Source organism: Myotis davidii, unplaced genomic scaffold (assembly GCF_000327345.1).
Source record: "Myotis davidii unplaced genomic scaffold, ASM32734v1 scaffold271, whole genome shotgun sequence".
NCBI classification, from domain to species: Eukaryota; Metazoa; Chordata; class Mammalia; order Chiroptera; family Vespertilionidae; genus Myotis; species Myotis davidii.
The window spans coordinates 1,502,473-1,513,751 of NW_006284839.1; the positions used below are offsets into that span (position 1 = coordinate 1,502,473).

General features: G+C 40.2%; 1 protein-coding gene across 1 annotated transcript in view; it reads left to right on the plus strand.

The window, feature by feature from the left end:
• The first annotated feature begins 7,085 nt into the window (after window positions 1–7,085).
• Window positions 7,086–11,279, plus strand: part of IDE (insulin degrading enzyme) — a 63,611-nt gene continuing 59,417 nt past the window's right edge. The window contains exons 1-2 of the mRNA XM_015558007.1: window positions 7,086–7,173; window positions 10,390–10,574. Coding sequence (XP_015413493.1) covers window positions 10,415–10,574 — 160 coding nt within the window. The 5' untranslated portion in view covers window positions 7,086–7,173; window positions 10,390–10,414. The remainder of the gene's footprint in view (window positions 7,174–10,389; window positions 10,575–11,279) is intronic.

Genomic DNA, 11,279 nt, shown 5'->3' on the forward strand with positions numbered 1-11,279 from the left:
ATGTTTGTATTAATTTGCATTCCCACCGGCAGTGTATGAGAGTTTGGGTTGCCCCAAAACTTCTCTATCACCTGCTATTTTCCAACTTTTTCATTTTAACATTCTAGTTGGAATGTGGTGGTATCTAAGTTAAACTCCTGTGGCAAAAATAAGCTGTGAATTTGGGGCATCTTGGGGCTTTAGTCTGTCACACTGTTACTGGAAATGGGTCTGCCTAGGGCTGCCAGGTAGCGTGTGGGTTCTTGACTTCATGCAGGAAAAATTTCACGAGTCCAGGGGACTATGAGAGAATGTTTATTAAAGCTGGGGACAGTAAAACAAGAAAGAAAGGGCTTAGTAAAAGCAACAGGGAAGCCTAGGCTGGGCTGCCCTAGCTCTCTGGGAAGTCAGAGGAAAGGGGGCCTTGGGGACATATTCAGAGGACTAGCCTGTGAAGAGCTGCCCGTTGCTCCCCAGGTTGCAAGTCTCTTGGAGTCCCTTAGAGCAATCATGTCAAACTCGCGGCCCGCAGGCCACATGTGGCCCACAACGAATATTTTTGCGGCCCAGCCAATATAATGGTGTGTAAGAAATGTTTTAATAAAAATTTCATAACTTAATTTTTACAGTATCCTGTTACACATAATTATTAATAACGAACTACAACGTTCGCTAATGACTGATTACTATAATGGTGTTGCATTCATTTCCCTTACGTGCCTTACGCACAGGCACACCATCCTTCGTATTCAGCATATCTCTATTGAAATAAACCTACGTTTCTATGAAAATTGAAGCTTTTGTGTTTTTTGTGGCCCACATAAACTTAGACCTTGTTTATTTGGCCCATGTTAGCCTTTGCGTTTGACATGCTTGCCTTAGAGTGTAGGAGATGCATTCCTATGGGGGGCAAGTGGGAGAAGAAGAGGAGAAATGGAATGGCTGGGGATGTTCCTCAGTAGGAGAGTGCCAGGGTTCTTTCCCTGCATCTGGAAGGGTTCAGGAATCTGGAGAAGGGCTGCAAGTAAATTAATAAACTAGACATAAAATATAAATTTGGAAGGCGTTTTGGGGAGCCAAAGGGGACATAGCTTCAGTAACCAAGTTTTCTCTGAATCTCTGGACCGAGGGCTCTTTATTCACACATTTTGCCCTATAGCAAAACAGATATACATATCAAAGGTAAGTTTGGTAAACAGTAGGCATTGTCCGGTTGGGGGAACTGCTCTCCACAGGCAATAATATATGCAGATTTTCAGGTTTGGGGAAATGCTTTCAGCTATTCCAGCAGCAGGTAATATGATTCAGCCCTGCTGAATATAGAAGCCCAAAAACCTTTTGAAGACATCTTGCATTTTATTATGCCCTGCTGGAATTCCAGCAGGAGAGCACTGTCTTGAGGCTTTATCTCTTTCTCACACGCAGGAATCTTAGGGGAGGGTTTCAACAGAATATTCATGTTTTCTTGATGTGCTCCCACAGAGTCCTGGTCTTCACTAATTGGTCAGGGTCATCAGTCCACCTGGCTTTGCTCCTTTTCTGGTCTGGAGCTTAAATATCTGAGGCCTAGATGTTATTTCTAGGGAGGTAACTTTCTGTATCTGCTGTAAATTGCTCTGTCAGTTTTTTCAGCTTTCTGCTCAGTTCCTCTATTCCATTTGTTCTGGCCTATCTCAACACCTTGTGCCTACTTAAGCTTCGCTTGTTTCTCTTCCCCTAGAGTTCTTTTGCTTGGTCCAAACATGATCTCCAAGCCACACCCAGAATTGCCCAATACCCCCAGAGAAGAAAACAGGTGGTGATCATCAGCTCACTTCCCGGCTCACCCCTTTCTGGAATTCCAGTCCCTCTGATCCTTATTGCTTGTACAACTCTCCAATATCTTTAAAAATGTGATTTTTGTAATTTATTGTGGCTTTTGTAGTTATTGAACCTGAATCAGGTTGGCATAACCTATTATATCCTACTCAGAAATGGAAGTTGTCAGTAGAGTGTTGTGATTTTTTTACATACACAGTCATGCCAGCCATGAATTATGTTAGTCCACCTCCCCTTCCTGGTACATCTACATGTGTTTTCTTTTTCTTGCATTATTGAACTGGCCAGAACAGTGTTGACTAGAAGAGACTGTAGTAGCATCCTGTTTGTGGGGATGAAGGAATATTCTCCCTCTTATTTTTAGTTTGCTGACTTTTTTTTTTTCAAGACATGAATGATTATTGAATTTAGTTAAGTACTTTTTCTGCATCTACCAAGATGATTACTGTTAGGTCTGATCAGATCATTGAATTGATACCCCCTCCTCTGGGAACTGACCTTTAAGCCACTTCACAATGGACATTCCACTTGCTTCGAGGGCATTCCACTTGGTAAGACCATTATCTCTCCCCTCCGGAGTTTCCCAGAATCTGGACCTGCACAGAGAATTCTCCGACCAGAAAAAGCCCGCCTAGACTCCTTTTAAAAACCTCTGCCTCCCAGTCTTTGGGGCTCAGCCCATCTGGTATTCAGATGATCTAATAAATTTATAATTCTTCACCTCTTTTGGCCTCGGGTGTTCCTCCTTCGGCGACCCTAACAGTTAAATGTTTTTCTTTCTTTTTTTTCTGTTCCTATGGCTTAATGGATGCATCTAAAAAATAAATTACCCATAACCCTACTATATCTACTGTAGCAATTATTTTTATATTCCCTTTTATGCATGTGACAATTCTATACTCTCTTCTCTCTTTAAACCTACTATACATTTAATCCTGCTATACATTTTTCTTTTTCTTTCTTATTAGCGAAGTATAGTGAGAAGATATGGTTCTCAGCCCAGGGACTCCTTTGGCAGATTAGAAGCATTCTTCCAGCCTCCTTCCACTACTTATCTCTGTTTTACATGGGAAGTAGAAGAGGAAAACAGAAAACATTTCTTGCATCATTTATTTTGACCTATTTAAAATTTATTTCCTTGTCTTTGTTATTTGGGATTGTTAGGGAGGAGAATGGGGTCAGGGAAGGGCTGTGGGGGTGGCACTGGGAACTGAGAAAGGAAGCCATTTATGATTTCCTTAAGTACCACCTTCTGCTCCTCCCCTTCCTATCCTCCTCTGTCACTATAGGTCCCTCCAGCTTTGCCACAAATCAAGCATGTGAATGCCCTTGGGCAAATCACTTAATTATTGAGCTTTCGTTTCCTCATCTGGGGTTAAGGAGAATGAAAAGATTAAATTAGCAGTTTATAAAGCATATGACACTTTAAAGATGGAGTGATTGTTAGGATTAGTACAGTGGCATCTTTCTCACATTTCCTAACAGCCTGAAGCCTCTCTGTGGAGCAAGGATACTTGTGAAACACCCTAGGTTACCACATAGAGCTATAAGAAACCTTCGATAGCCCGGCCACTGTGGCTCTGTTAGAGCGCCGACCTGAAACCAAAATGTGGGGTTTTAGTCTGAAGAAAGGGTTCACAGACAAAAACGGGTCAATGGAGGAAAAGGTTATTGAGAGAAGCCAGTCCTGGAAAAAGTGCAGCTTGGGTTCTGGGAGCAGGCCAATGTCCAGAGCTTCCTTTCCATGTTACAGTCGGGTGTTAAAGTCTGTCAGTCTATGTGTAGAGTCCTACATGGCCATCAGCCACTTGGGTGCAGGGGAGCATGTCTCCTGCCATCAACCCAAGAATAGAGAGAGGGAGGGAGAGAGATCCTTTCAAAGAATTTTGCCTTAATAACAATCTTGGGATTGGTTATACACCTTATTGTCTTGTGATTGGTTATCTGCAAGCTGCCCGTCTTAGCAACATTCAGACATTTTAAAGGTCATGTCTCACTTACCCACCCTTCCCTGCCCTGTTGGGTGCCTTAGTAATTCTGCCTAGCTGGGTTCTCGGTTCTAGTCCCCGTCATCCCCCCACCCCTCGCATGGTCCTGACTACCTAGCTTTCTTCTGTCTCCTCAGACCTATGAACCAGGAGGTCACAGTTCCATCTCTGGTCAGGGCACATGCCCAGGTTGTGGGCTCCATCCCCAGTGGGGGTCGTGCAGGAGGCAGCCAGTCAGTGATTCTCTCTCATCATTGATGTTTCTATCTCTCTCTCCCTCTTCCTTCCTCTCTGAAATCATATTTAGGCATGTGTTGGAGTCAAACCAATCGATGTGTCTCTCTCACATTTCACTTCTCCCCCCCTTTCTCTCTCCTCCTTTCTTCCTTCCTCCCTCCCTCCCTTCCACTCTCTCTAAAAAAGAAGCCTAAAACTTGATGATATATAGGACAAACTTGTAATAATTGAACATCGGCTCCTATTCTGCGAATGACCTTCTTCCCCTCTGAAGCCCCAAGGCACATTGTACCTCATCCCTAGCATAGAGTATCATACATACCATTTTTAACTTTCTGTCTGTGAACCTCTTATGTATGTGGGATCACTGACTCTCATATGTGGGGTTCCCATACATACATACATACATATGTAACTAAATTTAGTTAATTTCTCTTGTTACTTTGTCTCATGTTGACTTAATTAGTAGACCACCCAAAGGAACCTAGAAGGGTAGAGTAAAATATCTTCCTCCCCCACATAAGCTTGTCATTTTTAGAATAAACAGCCATCCTATATAATAAAAGGATAATATGCAGATGGACCGAACGTTGGAATAGCCGGTCACTATGATACACACTGACCACCATGGGGCAGATGCTCAACGCAGGAGCTATCCCTAGCGGTCATTGCACTCAGCCAGAAGCCAGGCTCACGGCTGGTCAGACATCCCCCGAGGGCTACCAGGCAGGGCTGAGGACCCCCCGCTCCCATGCATGAATCTCGTGACTGGGCCTCTAGTCCTATATAATAAAAGGCTAATATGCAAATTGTCCCCTCGGGAGTTCGACCGACTGGGAGTTCGACCGACTGGGAGTTCAACTGCTTGCTATGATGTGCGCTGACTACCAGGAGGTGGCATGGAACGAAGGAAGGACCCAGCCAGCAGTCAGGGGAAGGAAGGCCCTGATCAGCCCTGATGGCCAGTCAGGTCTAGGGACCCTACCCATGCGTGAATTTCGTGCAGCGGGCTTCTGGTTGTATATATGCACCAAAACTAGAACAAAATTTGCAAAAGCACATATCTCTAAAATGATACTGCTATAGGATTCCTTACTCATTTAAGAGTTTGTCGCCAAAGCCAGTTTGGCTCAGTGGGTAGAGTGTCGGCCTGCGGACTGAAGGGTCTCGGGTTCGATTCCAGTCAAGGGCATGTACCTGAGTTGTGGGCATATCCCCAGTAGGAAATGTGCAGGAGGTGGCTGATCGATGTTTCTCTCTCATCGATGTTTCTGACTCTCTATCTCTCTCCCTTCCTCTCTGTAAAAAATCAATAAAATATATTTTTTTAAAAAGAGTTTGTTTTTTCTTTGTAAATACCTTTCCAGAAGGCGCATAGAGTTAGAACACCTGACATTTTGTCTGAAACAAAGACAAAGCATTCATCATGAGAAAATATTATTTAATTGACAGGGTTTTAGTTTATACCCATCTTTATAATCTAGCTTGTGTATGAGGTAAGGGGTACTGATCTCTGTAACTGAAGATGATTCCCTGAGACGTTATTTTTTTAGGTCAAGTGACGTAAACAGTATTTGGGAATATGTAGTCTTATAGTGAGGCATTCTAGTACTACCACTACCTTCATATTCTTACTTACCTCTGCTTTCTGTGGGGAAGAAATGTTTATGGTATGATTCTGATTTCAGGCATTTTCTCCTGGGATGCCTCCTCCTTGTTCAGGAGTGTCATAGGGTAAGCTCAGCTTCCGCCTCTGGTTTGCAGTGGGTGGATGGATTCCACAGAAGGGAGGTTTGATACCTAATTGACTATTAGCATGATTAGTCACCTGTTTGGGTTTATAGGTCATTCATTTCGAAATTAGAAATGGATCAGATCGAACAAAGGCAACATAAAGTTTCTCAGTCTATTCAATTAACTGTGCAATACTTAAAGCGGTATGAGAAAAAGGATTGTAAAAGGTCATCTGAATAAAAGATTATTTGCAGAAAAAATTTCTTTTGATATGAGAATTTGGAAATGACTTATTTGGCAATTTGTTTTTGCAAACGTGCAATTTAGGCCTTTATATGTCCAGATCTCTCAGTGGAAGTTCTAGTTGTAGTTCTATTAACACCAAGCTCTTGTATTTCCTCTTTATGCCTCATGTTTTTTTTCTCAGCACCAGTCCTTTTCTCTGGTAACTCCCTCTTATTTGCCATGCTTCTATTCACCTGCTCTCTTTCCTCTCTCCTCTCCTAGAAAGTTAGGTGTCCCCCCTCCATTACTCCCATAGTGTCCTGGACAACAGTTAAAAGTTGACTTGTTTTCCTGTCTGTCGCTAGAGTGGGTTTCTTCAGAGCCAAGGCTCTGGCATACTCATCTTTGTAGCCAGCATGCAGGGTGTAGTGTCTGGATCTTCATAGGCCTCCTTAAATGTTTATTTGGATTTTGAGGTGCTGGAGTGGACACAGTTAATAACTGAGTTCTAGCTGTAACTTTAGCTATATAATCTTGGACAAGTGATTTCAGGTTCCTTAGTTTTCTTATAAGTAAGATAGGGGACTAGCCCATTTGGGGATCTTGTTAAAATACAGGTTCTGGCTTAGCAGGTCTCTGGTGGTTTCTGATATTTTATATATTTAACAAGCTCTTGGGAAGAGTCCCGCTAGTCCATGAACTGCAAAGAATTAGGTAACATCTAATGGCTCTTCCAGCTTATAAATTCTAAACTTCTGTGTTGTAAATTCTAAACAAAATGACAAAATATGCTGTAATTACTAAATATCTCTCCAAGTTCATGAGAATGCTTAACACTGACAATTCTGTGCCTTTGATGAAGTTTCCAATGTGTGATAAAGTCCCTGAAATTGAAAGTAATTCTAAGATTTTGACTTTGACAGGTTAAAAATATCAAATAAATGTCTGGGAAAGCATTTGATTTATGACTAGCTTGGCATCTAAAAGTCAGAATACTTACTTGTTCACTCTTTGTTGGGTGCAAATTGGAGAACATTTGTAATCAGTAAAATTATTTTTGAAGGCTGTATGCTAATGAGCTGAAATGGCTAGACATGTGATCTCATGAGTATAAATACAGAGACAGGCAAGCTGTTGATGAATTCATCATCATCAGAGGAGTTCCAGATCATTTCCTCCAGTTCTCCAGAAGGTGAGAATCAAATTGTTGTAGGATGTGTTGATAGACATGCTTTAGGTAAAGCCAGCCTGTGCTATTGAATATGGGTTGCTGGGAAGGATCTTGTTTGAAAATGCTGCTATTAACCCATTTGGCTTTTACTTCAAGAAGTCATATTTGATTCAGGAGCATTGTTAGCTTGGAAATTTATAGTTGTCCTTGATCTCGTATACAAATGTCTAAAAGTAGTTGGACTAATTTTTATGTTTGACTTATAGAATAAATCTCTCTCTTTATTCTTAGCCATACCACGGATATTACCCAATCATAGCGTCAGTGCCCAAATGAGTTATCTAATGCCTCTGATTCTATTTTTTCCTTTAAGATAATGAAAATCTGGATAAGAGAAATTGAACCCCGAAAAAAGTACAGAATATAGCCTATAGTTAAGGGTGGTTATCTTATTTACAATGAATTTTTCACCTCCCATAGAATAAGACAGTTTGTCCTCCCTCAGTGATCTGTATTTGATCTCACTACAGTTGTGGATTGAGTAGAAGTTTCAGAGCTCTGCCATCATCAGCATCATCATTATTACATTTTAGTTGCTTGTAACTTTTGGTTCCCCTAAATGAAACTGGCTGGGCAAGCACAGTAGAGAGCTTTGGGTATAAACAATGGCAGTGGAACCAAAATAGCCTTTAGTTTTTGCTCCCACTTAGTGGAATTCATCACTAAAATCCCAGTCCCCTCCCTTCCTCTAGTAGAGCTTTGCAGGGAGGAGCCTAGGCATCTCTGGTGCACGCAGAGCTTTAATGTTTTCTTTTAATGCTGCCCTTGTGGCTGCGGAGTCTTAATGGAGGCTGCCTCGTGGCTTATCTAATCTTAATGTTGCTGCTAGGTTGGAACTCATTTTTCAAAATAGTAATTTATATTGAACTCAAGGTTTTCACAACCAGCTATTAACTGAAGGCATTTGCTGTAGTCCAGATTGCCCCTGGGGAAATACCTTAACCAGGTTTATTATTGTGCCTGTCTTTGGAGGCTTAGATAGACCATTTTCTGTTACGCTGAGATTTTTTTAAACCACTAAATACCATTTTTTAGGACTTTGCACTCGGATTTTTATCTGCCTTTGACATTGATCTTAAAGTGGTTTGTGGCTAATGAAGTAGAAAGAAGTTGTTAATAAAAACTTTTCACTTCCAAATTGCTTTTGAATTTTCCAACAGTGGCCTTATATCCCCAAAATGTTAGTATTATATTTTGTTTTTCAAGAATTTTTACTGCCATAGCTGGTTTGGCTCAGTGGCTAGAGCATTGACCTGCGGACTGAAGGGTCTGGGTTCGATTCCAGTCAAGGGCACATGCCCAGGTTGTGGGCTCGATCCCCAGTAGGGGGTGTGCAGGAGTTAGTGGATCAGTGATTCTCTCTTACCATTGATGTTTCTCTCTCTCCCTCTCCCTTCCTCTCTGAATCAATCAATCAGTCAATCAATCAATAAATAAATAAAATAAAAAATAATATGTCCTTTATTTTAAAAAAAATTTTTTTACTATAAATAGGGCAAAACTATTAGCAATGTCTCTGTAAAGTACTATGTGGTTTTTAAAAATGGGTATGATACATTTAATATGACCTATGCTACTGATCTTTAATATTCCAAATAGTCTTTTCTAAAGAAGATATCAGGGATAATCTTGATAGGAGCAAACAAACCTCTTTGGTTGATAATTTCTTACTCAGAAGACTAGTTACAGATTATTTTAGAGAGGAAGCTTTTCTGATAAAAGCAAACTGGATTTTTCACTCCATTAATCTCCAAAGATTTTAACACAAAAAATAAAGTTTTTATCCCATAAAATTGTATGTCTATTTGTGTCCCCTCTGATTTGCTCTTAAATCTGGATGTCAGTCTTTAACCCCTTTCCCCAACAATTTTTTTGTTAAAAACGTTTCTTTTTCAGACTAATTTTTTTATTTTGGTTCTATATAGTATTTTTGATGCTGGTTATGAAAACAGTTTGTAATTATTTTTTCTTCCCATTTTTGTGGTTAAGAATAGTATTTCCTCAGAAAGTTTCTAGATGAAATTATGTAGAATGGTACGTATGTAGCTGGTTTTTGAAGGTAAAGTTTTAGACGAGTATACTCGTCGACGACTGAAAAAAGAATATTTTGTGAAAACGTGTATACACGTTTCTGCCGGGGAAGGGGTTAAGGAGCAGTCAAATCCACTTCTTTTGTCTTCCAGGTGAGAAGCAAATGTGGTAGCACAGGGTCATTTTTCCTCTATAATTTAAGATATGTTTTTGCTTTACTTGATTAGTATATTTACCTACTAATAATAACAGGCTCAGTTTTTGTCTCTTAAGCAATTTGCAGCATAGACAAGAATAGCATCCACTCTTAGTCTCAAAACATACATACCCCATGCTTTGGAAAATCCCTTTGCTGCACTAATAATCCCTGCATAGCAGTCAAGAGCCCCTTTCCATCAGCATAACTCTAGCTTTCTTAGAGAAGAAAAGGACTATTAGAGGAAGGGATGTAAGTCCTCTGTAAGACAATTTAACATCTTTGTTAAGATGACTGGACTTGTTTCTGCTCTGGCATTCACCTTTGCACTGGACTACAAAAATTACTTGGGGTCCTTCCAACCTTGTTTATTTTTATGTCCCTACTTTTGCTGCCATGACTCATAGGACAGCCCAGATCACTTATTTTCTACTAGGACTTCACAGGATTTTTCCTCATTGAAGCTTGTTCCCTATGTTCTGAGCATGTGCATACCAGACTGATGAGTTCTAGATTTGCCCTATCTTTGAATGTCATCAAGTTGAGCAATGTTTTGGATGACCTTATAATAATTCTTACAACTCTCGGCTCACTTACTCTAGCAGATGCCTCTGAAATATGTGGGAAAGCAGTTATTGGTAATTGAAAACTGTATTCTAGGTCAGCACATGGGCCAACTCATGGCCCAACCCATCCTCTCTCAAATCCCCATCCATGTGCTGTCCTAAATATGGCTCTACAAAAACAATATTAACATTTCTCTGAAAGAATGATGGGAGGAAGGAGTGGAATGATTATACCCTGTAGGTAGGCTATAAAAAGTTTCCTCCAGATGTGCTTTAATCTGATGATGCAATAAATGGTTTTGCTGGATGTTACTCTTTGTTCTTTAAAAAAAGAAAGAAAGAAAAAGGCAGCCACAATCTAACAATTAATTTTTTTCTTTTAAGTTTCCACAAAAAGACCTACAGCAAAATGAATAATCCAGCCATCAAGAGACTAGGAAATCACATTATCAAATCTCCTGAAGACAAGCGAGAATACCGGGGGCTGGAGTTGGCCAATGGCATCAAAGTACTTCTCATCAGCGATCCCACCACGGATAAGTCATCAGCAGCACTTGATGTACACATAGGTACAATTTAAAATCGTGAATTAGGCTTTGACCTGATGTTGACATTTATTAGAACTTTCCATATTTGTGCAAATAAAGACCTAACAGTTGCCAGTTTCATGTACCTTATTTTGTACAGTAGCCCTGTACAGCTATTGATAATCTACAATTGTCTAAGACAAATAATTTTACATCTACCAAGAGCATCTTGTTAGGTTCCCAGCTGAGGTGGCCTAGCAGCAAGGAAATTCATTCCCATCTTGTACTGTAACAGTTCTAATTCTTTCACTTTTGTACACTTCTGGTACACAAGGAAATACATTTCCTAGATTCTTGTGTGCATATTTATTCCACTTTTAATGCTGCTTTACTCAGCTTGCTTCTTATCTATATGTACATTTAGTGAGGCATGTTTTCTTTCTGAAAAATTTTTGTTTAACTCAGTGTCATTTTAAAATTGAGGGAAGAAAGTAATAACCATCATATGTTAATAAAAATGATTATTGCTGAGCACAATACTGTGTGCTTTGCAAATATCTAATTTTTATTCACACAACTCCCTTAAGGTAGATGTGTATATAGAAAAGTGACTGAGGCAAGATGGATGAAGTATTGTGCTCAAAGTTTCATAGCTAATAACAGAGCTGCTAACCTCCAAACCAGTGCCCTTAGCACTCTGCTCTATTATCTCCTGCAAAATAAAAACAACAGTGAATTCAACTCTTT